At 57.6% G+C, this 16835-nt stretch overlaps 1 protein-coding gene across 1 annotated transcript in view; it reads left to right on the top strand.

The window, feature by feature from the left end:
- The window catches only part of SUGP1 (SURP and G-patch domain containing 1), a 30217-nt gene extending 13964 nt beyond the window's left edge, over positions 1-16253 (top strand). Inside the window, exons 9-14 of the mRNA XM_064175161.1 lie at positions 6349-6455; positions 7079-7256; positions 7483-7589; positions 10006-10151; positions 13189-13318; positions 15303-16253. Of these exons, the coding sequence (XP_064031231.1) occupies positions 6349-6455; positions 7079-7256; positions 7483-7589; positions 10006-10151; positions 13189-13318; positions 15303-15329 (695 nt within the window). The 3' untranslated portion in view covers positions 15330-16253. The remainder of the gene's footprint in view (positions 1-6348; positions 6456-7078; positions 7257-7482; positions 7590-10005; positions 10152-13188; positions 13319-15302) is intronic.
- Positions 16254-16835: the final 582 nt, after the last annotated feature.

The following is a 16835-nucleotide window of genomic DNA, read 5'->3' as shown; positions in this document are numbered from 1 at the left end:
GGCTGTGTGCTGAGATAATTGGGCACTGGGGGCAGTGTGTAAGGGGGGCTGGGCAGTGGGGTTGGGTAACTGGGCACTGAGGCTGTGTGCTGGGATAACTGGGCACTGGGGCTGTGTGCTGGGATAACTGGGCACTGGGGGCAGTGTGTAAGGGGGGCTGGGCAGTGGGGCTGGGTAAGTGGGCACTGGGGCTGTGTGCTGGGATAACTGGGCACTGGGGGCAGTGTGTAAGGGGGACTGGGCAGTGGGGCTGGGTAAGTGGGCACTGGGGCTGTGTGCTGAGATAATTGGGCACTGGGGGCAGTGTGTAAGGGGGGACTGAGCAGTGGGGCTGGGTAAGTGGGCACTGGGGCTGTGTGCTGAGATAATTGGGCACTGGGGGCAGTGTGTAAGGGGGGCTGGGCAGTGGGGTTGGGTAACTGGGCACTGAGGCTGTGTGCTGGGATAACTGGGCACTGGGGGCAGTGTGTAAGGGGGGCTGGGCAGTGGGGCTGGGTAAGTGGGCACTGGGGGCAGTGTGTAAGGGGGACTGGGCACTGGGGCTGTGTAAGTGGGCACTGAGGCTGTGTGCTGGGCTGGGTAAGTGGTTTTCCTGGGCAGTGCCTTCTGCCTTAGCCCAGCTGCCTTTGTGAGGACAAACCCCAGGCAGTCTCCTCTCCTGCTGTCACCTCCCTGGCTGCCAGGCTCTGTCTCTCAGCTAGACCCAGCAACCCAACTCTCCCCTGTGTGGAAGCTCAGATAAACCACTTTGTGTGAGTGACACCAGGGATGGGATCTGATCCTTCTCCAGCTATCTCTAAAACCCTGCTGTGCTCCAGCTCATTACAGCTTCAGCCTCTCCACTTCTTAGGGTTTATTTCACTCCAGCAAGAGAGGCTTCCAGAAAACAAATACCCAAGGCTGAGCTGTGGGATCAGATCCCTGGGCAGCACTTCCCATCCCTCACCCTTAAGAAGGCTAAATGAGGAGTAGCTGCTCCCTGAGTGCTGGCAGACAGAACCTCTTGTTCCAGTTTATAGCACTGCAGGTTGTTTGGTTACAGATGGGCTTCACCATCCTCATCAAGCAGGCTGCTAGGGAGGTGCTGGACTCAACCTGCCCTGGAGGTACCCCAGAAGTGTGTAGGTGTGGCACTTGGGGCCATGGTAGTGTGCCAGTTTGTGCCCATTGGCTCTTAGCCTGTCCCTGGGCACCAGTGGGCAGAGTCTGGCCCCAGCTTCTTGCTCCCCAGCCTTTAGCTCTTGCTGAGCACTGCTCAGCTCCCCTCTGGGGCTGCTCTTCTCCAGGCTTTCAGCCCTAGGACTCTCAGCCTTTGCTCTTCCAGGCCCTTCATCATCCTCACAGCCTCTGTTGGACTTTGTCCAGTAGTTGCCTGTCTCTTGAACTGGACTCAGTCCTCCAACTGGGGCAGATAGAGGGACAGGAGAACCTCCCTTGACCTGCTGGCCACACTCTTCGTGCTCCTCAGGAGCCCATTGCCCCTCTTGGCCAGGAGGGCACCTTGCTGGCTCCTTGCTGTTCTCTTACCCTGAGGTGGAACTCCAGGGTCTGGCCAGCTCTGACTGGATCTCCTAATCCAGCACTGAGGTGTAGCTGAGGAGAGCTCCTGTGTAGCTCCATCTCCTGCTCACAGCCCTCTGCAGAAGCCTTGGCTCCACATCTCACATGTGCAGGACAGCAACCCCAAGCAGCACTGCAGGCTGGGGCCAGAGGGGCTGAGAGCAGGCAGGCAGAGAGGGCCCTGGGGGTGGTGGGAGAGAGGAGCTGCAGAGGAGGCAGCAGTGCCCAGGTGGGCAGCAGAGCCAATGGCAGCCTGGGCTGGCTCAGGAGCAGTGTGGGCAGCAGGACAAGGGAGGTTCTTGTGCCCCTGTGCTCAGCACTGCTCAGGCCACCCCTGCAGTGCTGTGTCCAGTTCTGGGCTCCTCCATTGCAGAGAGATGCTGAGGTGCTGGAAGGTGTTTGGAGAAGGGCAGCAAGGCTGGGGAGGGGCCTGGAGCACAGCCCTGTGAGGAGAGGCTGAGGGAGCTGGGGGGGTGCAGCCTGCAGCAGAGGAGGCTGAGGGCAGAGCTGATTGCTGCCTGCAGCTGCCTGCAGGGAGGCTGTAGCCAGGTGGGGTTGGGCTCTGCTGCCAGGCAGCCAGGGCCAGAAGAAGGGGCCCCAGGCTGAAGCTGTGTCAGGGCAGGTTGAGGCTGGATGTTGTTAGGAAGTTGCTGGCAGAGAGAGTGATTGGCACTGGAATGGGCTGCCCAGGGAGGTGGTGGAGTGGCTGTGGCTGGAGGTGTTGCAGCCAAGCCTGGCTGGGGCACTGAGTGCCATGGTCTGGTGGCTGGGCAGGGCTGGGGGCTGGGTTGGGCTGTTGGAGCTTGGAGCTCTCTCCCAACCTCCTTGGTTCTGTGATTCTATGACAGGAGCTTGAGCAGCTTCATCTGACCTTGAGCTGCTGCTCAGAGTGAGGCAGGAGGTGGCTGCAGAAGCCTCTCCTGCTTTTCGTCCCTCTGCAGTGCTGCTTCTCTCCTCGCAGGCACTGATGCAGCTGGGCAGCTGCTATCTAGACAGGCATCAGGTTGCTTCCCACTGCCTGCCGTTGCAGTAGGGAGGAGGGAGAGGGCTGTGGGGGGTATCCCTGTGCTCATTCCAGCAGGCTTCCTGCTGAAGTCTCCTTTGGCTCTTGCAGCCACTCCTTAGTTGGGCAGGGCCACTCTGTTTCCCTCGCTGTAGGGCTTTGTGTCCAGGGGACAGCAAACAACTTACCAGGCAGAACAAATCAGCCATTAATGCTCTGCAGGGGGAAGGATTCTTCCTCCTTGTTCTCCTCTGATGCTTTAATCCCCTTTTTTGTTTTAAGAATGAACATCTCCAACCTGACAGGTGGAGAGAATTCCAGATCCCAGCCTCCCTCCGGTGGAAGGCTGCAGCTGCACAATCTGCTTTTGGGACCTAAAGATTTATCTCTTCAGTCTTTTAGCTTTGAGAATGAGCAGAGGATTGCTCTGAGTTGTGGTTTGGGTTCTTTGGGGTTGGGTTTTTTTTTTCCCCCCTGTCTACTCCCAGTAAGGAATCAGAATCATGGAGAGGAGAAGCTGAACCCTTTTAGGACAGGAACAAAACTCCTCATAGGTGTGCTGGTAGGAAACGTTGAGCTGCATCTACCTCAGGGGCTGTGCTGAGAGCAGTGATTAGTGAGCTCTGGGCTAATTGCAGACTGTCATTAGGGTCTTCTGAACTCTGCTTGAGTTGGTTTGGGGCTGATTAAAATTCATTTGCATTAAGGAAAAATCAAGTGCATGGAGGAGAGTGGGCAGCAGGTCAAGGGAGGTTCTTCTGCCCCTCTGCTCTGCCCTTTTCAGGCCACAGCTGGAGGTTTGGATCCAGTTCTGAGCTCCCCAGTTCAAGAGAGACAGGGAACTGCTGGAGGGAGTCCAACAGAGGCCACAAAGCTGCTGGGGGCCTGGGGCAGCTCTGTGAGGAGACAAAGGCCGAGAGCCTGCAGAAGAGCAGCCCCAGAGAGGAGCTGAGCAATGCTTAGCAAGAGCTAAAGGAGCTGTGGGGGACAAGAGGCTGGGGCCAGACTCTGCTCAGTGGTGCCCAGGGACAACACAAAGGACAGTGGGCACAAATTGGCACCCAGGAGGTGCCACCTGAACAGGAGGAGAAACTTGTTTGGTGTGAGGGTGCTGGAGGCCTGCAGCAGGCTGCCCAGAGAGGTTGTGGAGTCTCCTTCTCTACAGAGCTTCCAACTGCCCCCTGGGCATTGTGCTGCTGGGCAAGCTGCTGTGGGTGCCCTGCTGGAGCAGAGGGAGGGGTTGGGCTGAGTGATCCCCAGAGATCCCTTCCATGCTGGGATTGGGTTTAACTGAGGAAGACCTTCAGGCTATGAAGCAGAAGGTGTAAAAGAGGCAGTTGTGTCATGGGGGTTTCTCCTGCCAGCCTTAAAGATCTCTCACTGCTTCCCAGCTCTTCCTGGGGCGTGTGGGAAAGGGAGAAACCTTCAGGTAGTCTCCTGCCAATGCTGCAGACAGACTGCACCATTAACCCTCTAGGCAAAGCTGATGTCATTCCAGGGGAAGAAATGGGAGGAAAGACCTGAATGGATTTTTTTTCCCAGGCCCTCCTGAACAGGAGGCTCAGAAGCTGCTCCTTATCCTCTGCTGCTGACCCCCTGTCAGCAGCTGATTCCTTACCTCATTTGATGCTGATTTTCTTCTCTCTGAACAGACTTTTTCCCCTTTTCAGCTGAAGCCTCGAGGTGGAGCTTCACTTTTCTTTTTTTCCTCTCTCTCTCAGCTCATTTTTTTTTGCCTCTATTGTCACATTTTGGGCCAAGCCTCCAAAAATACCTCCCCGGAGCTAAAACTCCTGCAGTGACTTTGAGCATCCCTCAGCAGAAAGCCTGCAAGAAGGAAGTAGAGGTGTGAGGGGGGGGGAAGGAAGAGCAGCTGAGGCAGGCAAAGCAGCTCAAAGAGGAGCAGCAGCAGCAGCAGTTTGCTTTCTGGGAACTCAAAGGGGATGCTCCAACCTCACCTTGCTCCTTTAAGGTGCTGCCTTCTGTATGCTGGCAAAGCATCAGCTGCTGGGGCCTCCAGAGCAGCTCCTGGCTCCTAGCCCTGGGTGTTGATGCAGCTGAGAGTGAAGCCAGCTTGCTGCTGACCTCTGTGAAGGGCAGAGTCTTCCTCAGTGCATTCAGAGAAAGCTTTCCCATGCCCTCAGCCAGGAGGTGACTCTCTGGCTGCTGCTGGAGCGCCTCAGTCTGGCATCACTTTCTTTGTGGGGCAGGTGTGGTGCCTCTGTGCTCTTCCTAAGGCACAGACTGAGCTGTGCAGCACTAATGAAGGGATTGATTCTTTTTGTTTCATTTCCTATTGGAAGCTGCAAGTGCCCATCCCAGCCCCTGAGCCCTGGAGTCAGCCTGCTGCTTGCTTCCCAGCTCTTGGAAAACCTCTTGCAGTGCTTTACATAACTCCTCCTGCGGAGTGGAGTCCTGCTGCTGAGCGTGCAGAGGCTGGAACTGAGGTGGTGGTGGGGGAGGGTGGATGTGGTCTTAGCCAACCTGTGCTTCTGTGCTGCTTCCCTTCTCTCCTGGGAAGGCTGGAGTTAAGGAATCATGGAATAGCAGGGAGGGGAGCTGAGAGTGCTCAGATCAATTGCCCTGAGCTTGCAGAGGAGGAAAGGAGCTGACCCCCGGGGCTTAATTAGCATGCAGGGGAGACATGAGGTGTCAGGAACAATGATCCTGTTATTATCAGGCTTCATAATTAATAGATAATGAATAATTAATGGAGCATCATTTGCCTGGTGCTTGGACTTCCAGTGCAGTGCAAAAGGGGTGCAGGCATTAGGGAGAAATCCTCCTCCTTGGACTGCAAAGTGCAGCCTGCTTGCAGGTGCCCTTGTGGGGTGGTTTTTAATCCTCTCAGCATTTAAACTGTTGGGCTCTGGGCTCTGAAGAGCTTCAGAGGGCAGCTGCCAGCCCTGCTCCAGACAGATCAACTAAGTCTGCAGTCAGCCTCCCTTGGAAACTTCCTTTCTGCAGCCTCAGCAGTGCTTCTGTTTCTTTCTCCCTTCTTTTTCATCCTCTCACTGAGTCCCAGCATGGAGGGGTTGGAAGGGACCTCTGGAGCTCACTTAGTCCAACTCCCTCTGCTCCAGCAGGGCACCCACAGCAGCTTGCCCAGCAGCACAGTGCCCTGGTGGGGGAGGGGTTGGAAGCTCTGCAGAGAAGGAGACTCCACAACCTCTCTGGGCAGCCTGCTCCAGGCCTCCAGCACCCTCACACCAAACAAGTTTCTCTCCTGTTCAGTTGGCACCTCCTGGCTTCCAGGTTGTGCCCACTGCCCCTTGTGCTGTCCTTGGGCACCACTGAGCAGAGTCTGGCCCTAGCCTCTTGTCTCCCACAGCTCCTTTAGCTCTTGCTGAGCATTGCTCAGCTCCCCTCTGGGGCTGCTCTCCTGCAGGCTCTCAGCCTTTGGCTCCTCACATTGCTGCTCCAAGCCCCTCAGCAGTTTTGTAGCCTCTGTTGGACTCCCTCCAGCAGTTCCCTGTCTCTCTTGAACTGGGGAGCTCAGAACTGGACTCAAACCTCCAGCTGCGGCCTCAGTGGAGCAGAGCAAAGAGGGGGAGCAGAGCCTTGAACCATGGTGAGGGAATTCTCTGAGCTGACTGATGGAGGAGATGTGGCCCAGGGACCTTCCTGCTCCTAAGTTCCACCAGAAGGTTGTTCTTCAAGTTTGTCAATTCTGGAAGCCTGAGATGAGTGTAAAGCTTCATGTGGGGACCCTCAGATGTGGTTTCTGTGGTCTCAGCATCTCTGTGGGAAGTTTGTTAAGGGGATTTAACCTGTGCTTGTTACAGTTCAGGACCTGAAGGGTCTTGGTTATGAAAAAGGGAAGCCAGTCGGCCTGGTGGGGGTGACAGAGCTCTCTGATGCCCAGAAGAAGCAGCTGAAGGAGCAGCAGGAGGTAAGGCCCCCTTGAGATCATTTCTGTCTTCCCCTGGTGTTGCAGCATGGTTGGTTCAGGTGGGAGAATGCAACTGGAGACAGCAAAGGAACTTTCCCAGTGGTCCACAAGTAAACCTCCTGGGTTGGTGCTGAGTGCCTGAGCCTGGTGGTGCTGCAGGCAGCAGAAGGAGCTTTGGAGGGGGTGGATCCAGCCAGGTCTTGTCCTACCAAACTAAACCCCCACATCTCTAGGGTCTGTTGGGTCACATCTGCTGCCTGAGGGCCACTCTGCTTCTCCCTGCTGCTGAAGGAGGGAGGAAGATTCCTGGAGGAAGATTCCTTCAGGAGCAGGCAGAAAGAGAGTTGGACCTTTGGCGAGGAGAGGAGACCTGGCCTGTGGCAAAGCCTGGGCTGGGGGTGTTTGGCATTAGCAGTGCCCAGGTGTTTGGGACCTACCACAACACCAGGTTGCTCTCCAGGTGCCTGTGGTGGAGGAAGCAGCTCCTGGTGTTAGAGAAGTGATGCTGAGATGCAGCCCTGGCACTGCCCGCTGGCGTTGGTAGCTGTCAGGACCTGTGCCCTCACGGCAGGCACCACCAAGCTGTGCTGCCTGCCCATGGGCTGTCTTCTCCCCCTCCTTAGATGCAGCAGATGTATGATATGATCATGAAGCACAAGAGAGCCATGCAGGAGGTGCAGGTGATGTGGGAAAAGGCCATCCAGCAGCATGAGCATGGCTATGACAGCGACGAGGAGGTGGACAGCGAGCTGGGCACCTGGGAGCACCAGCTGCGGCGCATGGAGATGGACAAGACACGAGGTGTGTGGGCAGCTGCCACGCTCAGGCCTTGCTCTGCTGCTCAGGCAGAGGCCTCCAGAGAGCCTCAGAGGTGTCTGAGGTGATGCTGTTGGGATGGGAGCTGCAGGGTCACTTCTCCCTGAGCTCTGGGAGTGGAGCTGCTGAGCCTTCGGTGCCAGCTGGGCTTGGCGCTTCGCAGAGCTGCTGAGTCCTCATTGCTGCTTCCTCTCTTCTGTGTCTTGGGCAGAGTGGGCTGAGCAGCTGACCCAGATGGGCAGAGGGAAACACTTCATTGGAGACTTTCTTCCACCTGATGAGCTGGAGAAGTTCATGGAGACCTTCAAGGCGCTGAAGGTAAAGCAGCAGAGAGTTGGCAGGGGGTGGCAGTGCCTCCGACTCGTCCCGCAGCAGGGAGGGAGGGGCAGGATCTCCAGGGCTGCTTTAGCCCTTGCCAAGCAGTTAGCTGCTCTGCAGCCTTGAGGTGCTCCTGCCCTGCAGGACACAAGGCTTTAGGCTTTTTGTTCTGTGTAGAAGAGTTGAGACCAGCCCAGGGAGGGCAGTGCCTGGGGGCTTGCTGAAATTAGGGACTAGCCTCTGAGCCCACCCAGCCTCTGCTGCTCCCCTTCTCCAGAGAAGTGCTTGCTGATGCCAAGCAAGGCAAGTCTGAGTTGTTGTGCAGGTGACTGCAGTGAAGTGAGAAATTGGAAACCCTCCAAAAGCCTCAGCAGAGCACTTTGATACCTGCCAGCTCTTCCTAAACTGCAGAACTCCTGGATGCTGCCACAGCCCTCCTGGTGTTTTCCTGGAAGCAGTGTGGGGTCTGATGTCCCCTGGAGAGATCCTGGCCTCAGGAAGGGCTGGATCTGAAGCTTTGATCCACTGAGCAGCTTTTAAATGCAGGAGCTGCTTATTTCTAGGCTTAATCTCCCAGCAGCATTCCCTGCTTCCTGCAGCCTGGGACAGCACTGCCCAGCTCTGTCATCATGGAATGGTTTGGCTTGGAAAGGGACCTTAAAAATCATCTACTCCCAACCTCCTGCCTTGGGTAGGCCATCTCCCACTAGACCTATTGCTCAAGGTCCTATCCAATCCATCCTTCAGCTGTTCTCTGTGTTGGTGCAGAGCTGGAATCCCTAAAACCCCTTCTAGTTGGCCAAGACCATCCAGGTTTTGGGTGGCTGAAGCTGAGTTGCTGGCCAGGAGCATGCAGACTTTGGGTGGCTGAAGTTGAGTTGCTGGCCAGGAGCATCCAAACTTTGGGTGGCTGAAGCTGAGTTGCTGGCCAGGAACATGCAGGCTTTGGGTGGCTGAAGCTGAGTTGCTGGCCAGGAGCATCCAAACTTTGGGTGGCTGAAGCTGAGTTGCTGGCCAGGAGCATGCAGACTTTGGGTGGCTGAAGCTGTGTTGCTGGGTAGGAGCCTGCAGACTTTGGGTGGCTGAAGCTGTGTTGCTGGCCAGGAGCATGCAGACTTTGGGTGGCTGAAGCTGAGTTGCTGTCCAGGAGCATCCAAACTTTGGGTGGCTGAAGCTGGGTTGCTGGCCAGGAGCCTGCAGACTTTGGGTAGCTGAAGCTGTGTTGCTGGCCAGGAGCATGCAGACTTTGGGTGGCTGAAGCTGAGTTGCTGGCCAGGAGCATGCAGACTTTGGGTGGCTGAAGTTGAGTTGCTGGGTAGGAGCATGCAGACTTTGGGTGGCTGAAGCTGAGTTGCTGGCCAGGAGCATGCAGACTTTGGGTGGCTGAAGTTGAGTTGCTGGGTAGGAGCCTGCAGACTTTGGGTGGCTGAAGCTGTGTTGCTGGCCAGGAGCATGCAGACTTTGGGTGGCTGAAGCTGAGTTGCTGGCCAGGAGCATGCAGACTTTAGGTGGCTGAAGCTGGGTTGCTGGCCAGGAGCATGCAGACTTTGGGTGGCTGAAGCTGTGTTGCTGGCCAGGAGCATGCAGACTTTGGGTGGCTGAAGCTGAGTTGCTGGCCAGGAGCATGCAGACTTTGGGTGGCTGAAGTTGAGTTGCTGGGTAGGAGCATGCAGACTTTGGGTGGCTGAAGCTGAGTTGCTGGCCAGGAGCATGCAGACTTTGGGTGGCTGAAGTTGAGTTGCTGGGTAGGAGCCTGCAGACTTTGGGTGGCTGAAGCTGTGTTGCTGGCCAGGAGCATGCAGACTTTGGGTGGCTGAAGCTGAGTTGCTGGCCAGGAGCATGCAGACTTTAGGTGGCTGAAGCTGGGTTGCTGGCCAGGAGCATGCAGACTTTGGGTGGCTGAAGCTGGGTTGCTGGCCAGGAGCATGCAGACTTTGGGTGGCTGAAGCTGAGTTGCTGGCCAGGAGCATGCAGACTTTGGGTGGCTGAAGCTGTGTTGCTGGCCAGGAGCATGGAGACTTTGGGTGGCTGAAGCTGAGTTGCTGTCCAGGAGCATCCAAACTTTGGGTGGCTGAAGCTGGGTTGCTGGCCAGGAGCCTGCAGACTTTGGGTAGCTGAAGCTGTGTTGCTGGCCAGGAGCATGCAGACTTTGGGTGGCTGAAGCTGAGTTGCTGGCCAGGAGCATGCAGACTTTGGGTGGCTGAAGTTGAGTTGCTGGGTAGGAGCATGGAGACTTTGGGTGGCTGAAGCTGGGTTGCTGGCCAGGAGCATGCAGACTTTGGGTGGCTGAAGCTGAGTTGCTGGGTAGGAGCATGCAGACTCTGGGTGGCTGAAGCTGGGTTGGTTTCCCTCTCCTCTGCTCCCCAGGGCAGATGCAGATCCAGACTAACACCCAGCACCTTCTGTGTCCCTGCAGGAAGGACGTGAGCCAGACTACTCTGAGTACAAAGAGTTCAAACTGACTGTGGAGAACATTGGTTACCAGATGCTGATGAAGATGGGCTGGAAAGAAGGCGAAGGGCTTGGCTCAGATGGGCAGGGGATTAAGAACCCTGTCAGCAAGTAAGCAGAGATCTCCTCCTATCAATCTGAGTCCCTTCCTCCTGGGCTGCTAATTGCTGCTCCTCCTCTACTTGAGCTGCTGGCAGCAGCTGCAGTGAGCCTGGCTGTAATTCATCACTTGGGCATGGAATCATCACAGCAAAAGAGGGGAGGGGGGGAAAAAGTGATTCCTGCTTTATCTGAGGTTCCCTCCCCCACCCCTGCAAGGCCTGGGTTGGGGACTTGATGGCAGCTGAACCAAGAGCATTTGGTTTCTAATCTCCACTTGTTCAGCAGGGTGCTGCCTTCTCCCCACTTTGCCCATCTTGAAACTGCAGCTAATCCTTGTCTGCTGCTCACCTCTCCCAGGGCATGTGAGGATTAAGCCAAGTCTTCAAAGGCCTGAGTTGATTTAAGCATAAAAGGACAAGCCTTTAGCATCAGGAGCTCCATCAGTGCCTGCTGCTCCCCAGCCTTGTGTTTGAGGGATGCTGCAGGCCAGCTCAGAGAGCTTTGGGTGTGAGCCTGCAGCTGGCCTGACATCACTTCTCCTGCACTAAACTTGTTCTGATTTGATCTCACTTTTGTCTAGCAGAGGAAAAGAGGGAAAAAAAAAATCCCCAAAGCAGCTTTCTGAGAGCTCTGCCCAAAAATAGAGCAGCTCTTTTTAGGTGGATCATCTGCTGGTAACATATGCTGAGCTTCAAAACCAAATATTGGGGATGGGGAAGTGCTCTGAATTGTTTTTCAGTCTTGGATCCTGGGTAGGAATCAGGTTTTGAAGTGCACACTGAGAAAGTCTCTCTCCAGAGTGTTGCTTTTGCTCACCAAGAGCTCTCTGGCCCAACTGCTGACTGGGGCAGAGGAATGCTGTGATAAAAGGCTGCGAGGCTGGCAGAGAGCAGAGGGGAGGCAGCTGCTGTCCAGCCCAGGGCTGAGCAATCACAGAATGGCTTAGGTTGGAAAGGACCTCAGAGCTCAGCTACTCCAACCCCCTGCCATGGGCTGGGACACCTCTTACCTGGGGCTCATCCAACCTGGCCTTGAGCACTCCCAGGGAGGAGTCAGCCACAGCCTCCCTGGGCAGCCTGTGCCAGAGTCTCACCATATTGAAGAACTTCTTCCTCAGCTCCACTCTCCCCCTGCTCTGCCTCACCTTCAAACCATTCCCTCTTGGCCTGTCTCTAGACACCCTCAGCCAAAGTCTCTCTGCAGCCTTCCTGTAGGATCCCTTCAGGCCCTGGCAGGCAGCTCTGAGGTGCTCCTGGAGCCTTCTCCTCTCCAGGCTGCACAAGGGTTGTGATTTGCTTTGGCTCCCCTGTCTGGTCTGGTTGATGTCTTTGCTCACCCTGGGGCTTGGTGAGTGTCTCCTGAGGTGAGCACAGAGGTGGTGCCACTCTGTGGCATGGCAGAGAGCCTCGGTTTAGGTTGGACATGAGGAACAATTTCTTCATGGAAAAGGTTTTGAAGGCCTAGCCCAGGCTGCTCAGGGCAGTGCTTGGATCCTCATCCCTGGAGGGGCTGAGAGGCTGTGGAGATGTAGTGCTGAGGGCCAAGGGCTAGCAGTGGTGGGTTAAGGGTTGGGCTTAGTGATCTTAAAGCCTAAACAGTTCTGTAGTTCTGGGACTAGATGACCTTTAAAGATCCCTGCCCACCCAAACGCTTCTGATGTTCTTAGTATGGCTGAGAAGGTGCAGGTGTGGGTGGAAGGGGCTTGGCTGCAGTCTGGGGCTGCTCTGGACTGAAGGCATGGCAGGCAGCTCATTGTCCAGCAGCTCCAGCGAGGAACACACCCAAAGGTCAGCCTGCCAGTCAGTGCCAGCCAGCAGGGAGCAGCCAGAGCCGAGCTGGGCTGCAGCTGCAAAAGGCGGAGTGGATCTTGACTCTGCTGCTTCCAGCAGCATCTGGAGGCAGGGAGCTTCTGGGACCGAGCCGAGCTCTGCTCCCTCGGCGGCTGCTGGGACCGAGCTGAGCTGAGCCCTCGGCGGCTGCTGGGACCGAGCCGAGCTGAGCTCTGCTCCCTCGGCGGCTGCTGGGACCGAGCTGAGCTGAGCCCTCGGCGGCTGCTGGGACCGAGCCGAGCTGAGCTCTGCTCCCTCGGCGGCTGCTGGGACCGAGCTGAGCTGAGCTCTGCTCCCTCGGCGGCTGCTGGGACCGAGCTGAGCTGAGCCCTCGGCGGCTGCTGGGACCGAGCTGAGCTGAGCTCTGCTCCCTCGGCGGCTGCTGGGACCGAGCCGAGCTGAGCCCTGCGCCCTCGGCGGCTGCTGGGACAGAGCTGAGCTGAGCCCTGCTCCCTCGGCGGCTGCTGGGACCGAGCTGAGCTGAGCCCTCGGCGGCTGCTGGGACCGAGCCGAGCTGAGCTCTGCGCCCCCAGGCAGCTCTGGGTGCCGCTGCCTGCTGCTCCCCAGGGCTTGGCCCCTCGGTTCTGCCCTCAGCAGGGTGGTTGTGGTGAGGAGGAAGAGGAGTTTCACACTGCTTAGCTCAGCAGGACCGGGGCAGGGACTCAGCACTGGGGAGACCACAGCTTGAGTGCTGGGTTCAGTTTTGGGGCACTCATCTCAAGAAGGGCACTGAGAGGGGCTGGAGGAGGTCAAGAGAAGGGCAACAGAGCTGGGCAGGAGTCTGGAGAACAGGGCTGAGGAGGAGCAGCTGAGGGAGCTGGGGGGGTGCAGCCTGGAGAAGAGGAGGCTGAGGGCAGAGCTCATTGCTGGCTGCAGCTGCCTGAGAGGAGGCTGGAGCCAGCTGGGGCTTAGTCTGTTCTCCCAAGCAGCAGGTGATAGGATGAGAGGGAATGGCCTCAGGTTGCCTCAGGGGAGGTTTAGGTTGGACATGAGAAGAAACTTCCTCCCTGGAAGGGTTCTCCAAGCCTGGAGCAGGCTGCCCAGGGCAGTGATGGAGTCTCCATCCCGGGAGGGACTCCCAAGCCCTGGGGATGTGGTACCGAGAGCCACGGTTTGGTGGTGCCCTGACGGCGCTGGGGTCAAGACTGAACTCCACGAAGCTTTAAACCTCTTCCAACCCAACCAATTCCATGATTCTCTGCTTGTCCCCAACCCAGAGGAACCACAGCTGTGGATGGAGCTGGCTTTGGCATCGACCGCCCTGCCGAGCTGACCAAGGAGGATGATGAGTACGAAGCCTTCCGCAAGCGCATGATGCTGGCATACCGCTTCCGACCCAACCCCCTGGTGAGCGCCGGGGGGGCCTCTGCCGGGGGCAGGCTCCGGGAGACCTTAGAGCAGCCTGCCAGCACCTGGAGGGGGTGGGGAGAGGCTGCAGGAGGGCTGGGAAAGGGGCTGGGAGGAGGCTGCAGGGGAGCTGGGAAATGGGCTGGAAGGAGGCTGCAGGAGGGCTGGGGAGGGGCTGCAGGAGGGCTGGGAAGGGGGCTGCAGGAGAGCTGGGAAAGGGGCTGGGAGGAGGCTGCAGGAGGGCTGGGGAGGGAGCTGGGAAATGGGCTGGAAGGAGGCTGCAGGAGGGCTGGGAAAGGGGCTGGGGGGAGGCTGCAGGAGGGCTGGGACAGGGGCTGCAGGAGGGCTGGGGAAGGGAGCTGAGAAAGGGGCTGGGAGGGGGCTGCAGGAGGGCTGGGAAAGAGGCTGGGAGGGGGCTGCAGGAGGGCTGGGAGGGGCTGCAGGAGAGCTGGGAGGGGGCTGCAGGAGGGCTGGGAAGGGAGGGCTGGGAAAGGGGGAGACTGCAGGAGGGCTGGGGAGGGAGGACTGGGAAAGGGGGAGACTGCAGGGGGGCTGGGAAGGGAGGGCTGCAGGAAGGCTGCAGGAGGGCTGGGACAGGGGCTGCAGGAGGGCTGGGGAAGGGAGGGCTGAGAAGGGGGCTGCAGGAGGGCTGGGGAGAGGCTGCAGGAGGGCTGGGGAAGGGAGGGCTGAGAAGGGGGCTGCAGGAGGGCTGGGGAGAGGCTGCAGGAGGGCTGGGGAAGGGAGGGCTGAGAAGGGGGGGCTGCAGGAGGGCTGGGGAGAGGCTGCAGGAGGGCTGGGAAGGGAGGGCTGGGAAAGGGGGAGACTGCAGGGGGGCTGGGAAGGGAGAGCTGCAGGAGGGCTGGGGAAGGGAGGGCTGGGAAGGGAGCTGCAGGAGGGCTGGGAAGGGGGCTGTAAGAGAGCTGGGAAGGGCAGCTGGTGGGAGGCATCTCAGCATCCTGCTGCAGGGGGGAGGCTCTGTGCAGGGGGCACTGCTTCCAGCACTCGGCCCAAGAGAGCAGCCTGCAGAAAAGAAGGCTCCAAGGAGACCTTAGAGCAGCCTGACAGTACCTGAAGGGGGCTGCAGGAGGGCTGGGAGGGAGAGCTGCTGGGGAGCATCTCAGCATCCTACTGCAGAGGGGGGCTAGGAGGGGATTATTGGCTGTCCCCAGTCCCCAGCTGGCTGGGCTCTGCAGGGGGCACCCCCCCCCGACCCAGCCTAAGGCAGGGAGAGCTGTGGCACAGAGCAGGGGGGATGAGCTGAGGCTGGTGGGATTTGCTGCACTGGAATCCTGGGGCAGGATTAGTGCAGGAGGAGGAGGAGGAGGAGGTCATGGTGGCCACCATGCTGCATCCCAGCCTGGGGCTGGCTTTTCTACTGGTGCCACAGGGCATGGATGGCACCAAGTGGTTGGGTTGGAGTGGGCTGTGCTGGTAGCCCCCAGTGGGGGACCTCTGGGTGCAGAGCAGTGGCTACAGCTTGGCAGCATCTGTGGAAGGACTTCTTGGGGGTGTTCAGCCTGGAGAGAAGGCTCCAAGGGAGACCTCAGAGCAACCTGCCTGTACCTGAAGGGGCTGCAGGAGAGCTGGGGAAGGACTTGTGCCAGGGGCTGAGAGTGATAGGAGGAGGGACAGTGGCTGTGAGCTGGGAGAGTGAGAGTGGAGAGGAGGAAGAAATTCTTGCCAGTGAGGGTAGGGAGACACTGGCACAGGCTGCCCAGGGAGGCTGTGGCTGTCCCCTGCCTGGAGGTGCTCAAGGCCAGGCTGGATGAGGGCTTGAGCAAGCTGTGCTGATGAAGGTGTCCCTGCCCCATGGCAGGGGGTTGGAGCTGGCTGAGCTTTGGGGGTCCCTTCCAACCCAACCCATTTTGTGGGTCTATGAAGGGCTGTGGAAGCTGCTTTGATTCTGCAGCTCCTGAAGCTCAGCTGCTGATTGTTGTGCCAGGACAGCCTCAGGCATTCCTTCTCTCTTGCTCACTCCCCACAGAACAACCCGAGGAGACCTTACTACTGAGGCTGCAGAGGGGAAGACAAAGAAAAGAAGAAGTCTTTTTCAAACCAATTGTCCTTTTCCTGAGAGATGTTCCCAAGCTGCATCACCATTCTCTTTATTTCCTCATCTTGACAACCTTCTGGAAGCCACAAGGAGCATCTCCCACCCGGGAGGAAGGCCCCCAACCCCCCACCACCACCTCACAGCACACTCCAATGGCACAACAAACCTGTCCTGGCAAAGCCTGAGTGATGCTCAGAGAATGAGAAGAGGAGATCCTGACACAGTGCCAGTGCAAAGACAGCACCAAAGACACCAACAGGGGACAGTTCAGGGCCTTCATTTGGCTTCAGCTCAGTGCCATCCTCTGAGGAATTCCTGAGTTCTTTTTGGGGTGAGGTTTTTTTTTTGCCCAGCAGCAGATCCTCTGCTGAGATTTTTGTTTTCCCTCCCCCTCCCCTCAATTTGTGCTGCTCTGGGCTTTGGTTGGGGTTGGTTTTTGTGACAAACACAGCAAAGGACTGGCTCAGCCCCAGCTTTTTGGGGCCTGTTGCTCGGTCAGGCTCTTGGTTGCTCCCTCAAGAACTGAGTTCTGCAGCTGGTGTGAAGCCACAAGTGAAGTCTGACCTGCACCAGTGCCTCCTGCTTTGACCTCTGCCCTGGGAAAGGAGTTGTGGATCAGGTTGGAGCGTGGCTGAGGGGCACAGGAAGCTTCCTTCACCTTCAGGGGCAGCAGCCTCTTGCTTTCCTGAACACTAAACTCACCCTCAGCTTCCCAGGGAAGCAGGAGCCTTGCTCACGACTTTGTGGCTGGGGGGTGAGGAAGGGCCAAGGCCTTCAGCACAGCTTAGCAAAGGCCATTTGGGTTTTGTTGTCAGGAGAAGCTCTCTACAGGCACCAATTTTCATCCTGCAGTCTGTAAATACATTAAAAGTCATTTCCTTAGCTTCCAGCCTTGGGCTTTTGGAATTGAGGGGTCTAGGCTGGGAGGCTGCTGCAGATCTCTTTGCTTCCAAAAAAACAGCTTAGAGGAAATTAAATGAGGGTGGGTTGGAGGTGGGGAGAGGCTGGGAGGGTTTCTCTTGCATTTGGTTTTGTTTGACACTGGGGCTGTGATTTTCTGTTGTTGCCTTAACCAGGCAGGGCCAAGGTCTTGGCTGTTGATAGAAGCATCTGGAAACTCCAGGAGGGCTTTGCTCTGAGCAGCACCCAAAGGTGCCAGCATCTTGCCCCCACCCCCCCTCTCTTCATGTGTACAGACCAACTGCTGCACAGAGTTGGCTGCACTTGAAATCATCCAAGAGGTTTGGGTGGAGAAGACCTTTTAAGATCATTGAGTCCAAGCCTCAGCCCAGCCCTGCCAGCTCAGCACATCTCTGTGGCTTCCAGAGCCCTCCAGGCATGGGCATTCAGCCACCTCCCTGGGCAGCCTGGGCCAGCCTTTGAGAACCTTTTCACTCAACAAGGTTCTTATGTCCAACCTAAACCTCCCCTGGTGCAACTTAAACTCATTTCCTCTTGTCCCAT

This window comes from Pogoniulus pusillus, chromosome 41 (genome assembly GCF_015220805.1).
Source record: "Pogoniulus pusillus isolate bPogPus1 chromosome 41, bPogPus1.pri, whole genome shotgun sequence".
NCBI lineage: Eukaryota > Metazoa > Chordata > Aves > Piciformes > Lybiidae > Pogoniulus > Pogoniulus pusillus.
The sequence above is the reverse complement of the archived record's forward strand: the minus strand, read 5'-3'. Positions and strand labels throughout refer to the sequence as shown.